The following is a 3736-nucleotide window of genomic DNA, read 5'->3' on the forward strand; positions in this document are numbered from 1 at the left end:
AGGAAGATGATTGTTCATCAATTGTTGAAGACACTGTAACTATTATCATAAATTGATTAATAATAAATAAACCATTAAATTATTACTTACTTGAAGTAGATAGTATATGTATTATTGGTGTACTGGTATTTATATTAGTAGTTAATGCAACTATACAATATATCATGCATTAATGAATAATGTATTAACTGTACAGACCTGATGATGAAACACTAGTAACTGAACTAGTACTGGTCATTGTAGGAGTAATACTAGTTACACTGACTATTAGTAATAACATCAATATAATAATGTGTGCTGTATAGTATAACTATACCATTAACAGTAGCTGATGGTCCATATCCAATAACATTAACAGGAATGATAGTAACAGTGTAGTTTGTATCAGTGAGAGGTAGTCCAGTAATCATGGCATTATTAGTCTTAGTTGTATTACTAATATTATTATGAGGTGGATTTACATTTATAATGTAATGTACTGGAGGATAATGCATTGAAGCATCCTATTGTAATAATAAATAAAATATAATTCTTAATAATAATGTTTAACATACTTCATTGTTATTCCACCATATTGTAATAGTATCAGTTGATATCTGATCCCAACTAATATTAACAACTTGAGCTGGTACTATAAGAAATACAATGAGTATGTGTGTGTATAGTACTTACCATTCCATATATACTGTATTAATGATGAAGGAGGTCCTTCTCTTCCAATAGTATCAATAGGAATAATAATAAATGTATAATTAGTACCAATAATAAGAGAGGTGAGTGTATAATTGTTGTAGCCACTGTCATAAATATCATTGAGTGTACCATTAGCAGTGACATTAAGATTATATGAAATACATTGTTCCTCTTTATAATTGCTATAAATCCAACCAATCAACAATGCACTTTTATTGATTGCGTCTACTGATACATTATTAACTGAACCTGGTGAATCTATTAATAATATAATTTAATTAATACAATTTTAAAGTAGTGCCAGCATTACTTGCAATGTCAATAGTTAATTGCTTGAAAATAGCTCCATCTACTCTACAGCTAACATTAACTCCATCTAGTGCAACTGAAGCAGAATAATTTGTAGCTGTGCTTATTACTGTTGTACTATTTGATTCAGTAATATTTACAAAGAAACTACCAGCAGTATTATTTAATGGACTGCTTGACAGTAATAGCTTTTCAGTTCCTTTGTCTGCTTGCCAAGTAACAGCTCCTCCAGTTCCAGTAAGTATACAAGTGAGCACTAATGTATCACCAGGACATACAATAGGATATTTTGGAGATGTTTGAGTATATTGAACCACTGATGGGGCTACTGGAAAGATAATAAGTGCATAGTCTTGCTAGATGAACTTACTGCCGGCAGTGGTAACATTAGCTAAAATAAAACTTATGATAAACAGCTGCAGCAACATCATGAGCTGAATGAGTTCGCTCTGGCCTCGAGCTTATCTTAGCCATAGATATTATAGACTAAGACTACGTAACCAGGATTGAAAACAGATCACGTGATCCCATTCAAATCAATGTATTCAGGTACAGCTAGCCGTCTGCAGAAAATTTGCCACTGCACCACCAGTTCTAATCACGTGATGATTAGCCACTCACAAACATCTGTAATATCATAGATTTAATACACAGACCTGTGTATTAAATCTATGGTAATATCTAGCTTAGCTCATAGTCCGGAGCGTGGCATTTACTAATTTTTAATTTTATCATAGATAATAGAATAAATGAAAGGGATTGGAAACGGGGCGTAGCAACGAAAAATGCTAATTGGGACCGTAATTATTCTATTTAGATATCTATCATTATCTAATAATTGCCATAAATTTAATCATAGATTTAATCATAGATAATAGAGTAAATGAAATTATTCATTTACTCTATTATCTATGATTTAATACACAGACCGGGATTGGAAACAGATCACGTGAGCGCATTACTTATAACTGCCCATCCTTATTGTTAATAACTAGCAGCTGCTGCTAACATTTCAATGGCGAAAAAGTTTGAACCTGCGCAAAACTTTGTGGGACTAATGCTCCAACTGTAGGGAGTTAGGCAGTTCACTGATTACTTAAAAGTAACCAGCACATGTAGCTACAACGGAACAGACTATTTTTGGTTGATTATTCTACCGAAAGGAGCAATAAAACCGGAAAATGTAAAATCGAGGTGTTGTACTTTGTGGGACTCGTTCTTTTGATCTCATCATTGGACCTATTGTTTGATACTTGCATATGATGAAGAAATCCTTCCACTAGTGGAATAGCATAGTTTAATGATTCTAGTTGTTTATAATCATGCTAAAATCAATTTAAAGGTAAATGTCACGAGATACACAACATGCAAGCTCTTTCCATTTACTATTCCATGATTTTAATTTTTGTAGATGCAGAAGGTAGAGAGAGGTCATCATTAACTTCCACCAGTAGTTCAGCTTCTTCCTTGTTTTATGAGATGCAAGAGAGGCTGGAGAACACTGCACAAAAGAGAAAAAGTTCACCGATGGCCATTTTATTCATTAATAACTATTAATAAACTGTAATAATAACCATAGCAACGACAACACAGATCATGCACGGAATAAAATTAAAACGGGGAAGTTTCCAATCCCGGTCTGTTAAAGCATAGATACTACATACACACATGGATATGAAACAGGATGCGCTCGATCCTTGGCGCCGGAAGTGATTATCGTGACGTTTACACTACACGTGTATAAGCATGGCACAAGCAAGATAGTGAAGAAATCCAGTTGAATTACTTACTAAAGCTCAGGTCTACAACTATAGAAGAGTTACAATCAATATTCTAGTTCTAAAAAGTGAAGATCTACTATTAAAAGAAAGAATGCACCGTGCTAAGTACTACAAAATTATTATTAAAATTATCACTATAATGATTATTCTCAGTATTCTTCAGTCACCCAATAGATTGATTATTATTGAGTCTTTCAACAAATTTTAACTATAAAAATAGCAACAAAAACATTGACAACAATTATTATAAGCACTTGCTGTATCACCAATTCACCATACAGTACATACTGTAATATACAGTACATACTGTAATGTACATCATCTCTATCTTGATAGTTCTCTGTGGTAGCATAAATATGAAGCTTTACAATCATGTAACAATGTCTCATCAATGCCACTGACATCCTGCTTGTGTTCCTTGGTAAATAACCTATTCTTTCACTACTCAGTTCTCACTAAAAATTAAACCACACCCTTTGAAACACTTGCAAAAAATATATTATTACTTTTAAAACATAGCATCTAGAAAAATGAAACCATAAACAGTCTATATAAGAGACCTTAATGAATACACTCAAAGTAGTAACTTGTTTATACCTGGTGCAGAAGTCTCAAAAAGGTGGTTACAAAATTAATATCAAAAAAACCAGTTTTTGGCTATTATCTCAGTCATTTCTCATTACATTGACACGAAAATAGTTTCAGTCTATGTAAAAAACAATACACTATTATGATTCCAAGGCTTACTAGCTAACTCCGTTCGAGAGTCTAGAAAAGGTGGTTACAAATAAAAATGGAGGTCTTCTAATTGTGTCATGTAAACATGAGGCCTGTTGACAAAATGAAACGAGAATATATTTGTTAGGTCTACCGTGACTGAACAAAACAAAAACACCTATATACCTTCTTTCACAAAAATAAGTTACTCAAGAAAATTCTTGAAAATATAGACA

At 32.6% G+C, this 3736-nt stretch overlaps 1 protein-coding gene and 2 long non-coding RNA genes across 4 annotated transcripts in view; 1 reads left to right on the top strand and 2 right to left on the bottom strand.

The window, feature by feature from the left end:
• Positions 1-49, bottom strand: part of LOC109583324 (pollen-specific leucine-rich repeat extensin-like protein 2) — a 3372-nt gene extending 3323 nt beyond the window's left edge. Inside the window, exon 1 of the mRNA XM_019998617.1 lies at positions 41-49. Coding sequence (XP_019854176.1) covers positions 41-49 — 9 coding nt within the window. The remainder of the gene's footprint in view (positions 1-40) is intronic.
• A 2084-nt stretch (positions 50-2133) lies between these two features.
• On the top strand, positions 2134-2521 carry LOC109583345 (uncharacterized). Its single transcript, XR_002185476.1, has 2 exons — positions 2134-2344; positions 2414-2521. It is a non-coding gene; the product is annotated as an uncharacterized LOC109583345 (long non-coding RNA).
• A 783-nt stretch (positions 2522-3304) lies between these two features.
• LOC109583346 (uncharacterized) lies at positions 3305-3720 on the bottom strand. 2 transcript variants are annotated; one of them, XR_002185478.1, is made up of 3 exons: positions 3687-3720; positions 3531-3613; positions 3305-3489 (listed from the first exon to the last, which is right to left on the bottom strand). It is a non-coding gene; the product is annotated as an uncharacterized LOC109583346 (long non-coding RNA). The 2 variants fall into 2 exon arrangements; XR_002185477.1 differs by lacking the exon at positions 3687-3720 and having other exon boundaries at positions 3531-3648.
• Positions 3721-3736: the final 16 nt, after the last annotated feature.

This window comes from Amphimedon queenslandica, unplaced genomic scaffold (assembly GCF_000090795.2).
Source record: "Amphimedon queenslandica unplaced genomic scaffold, v1.1 AMPQUscaffold_13311, whole genome shotgun sequence".
NCBI lineage: Eukaryota > Metazoa > Porifera > Demospongiae > Haplosclerida > Niphatidae > Amphimedon > Amphimedon queenslandica.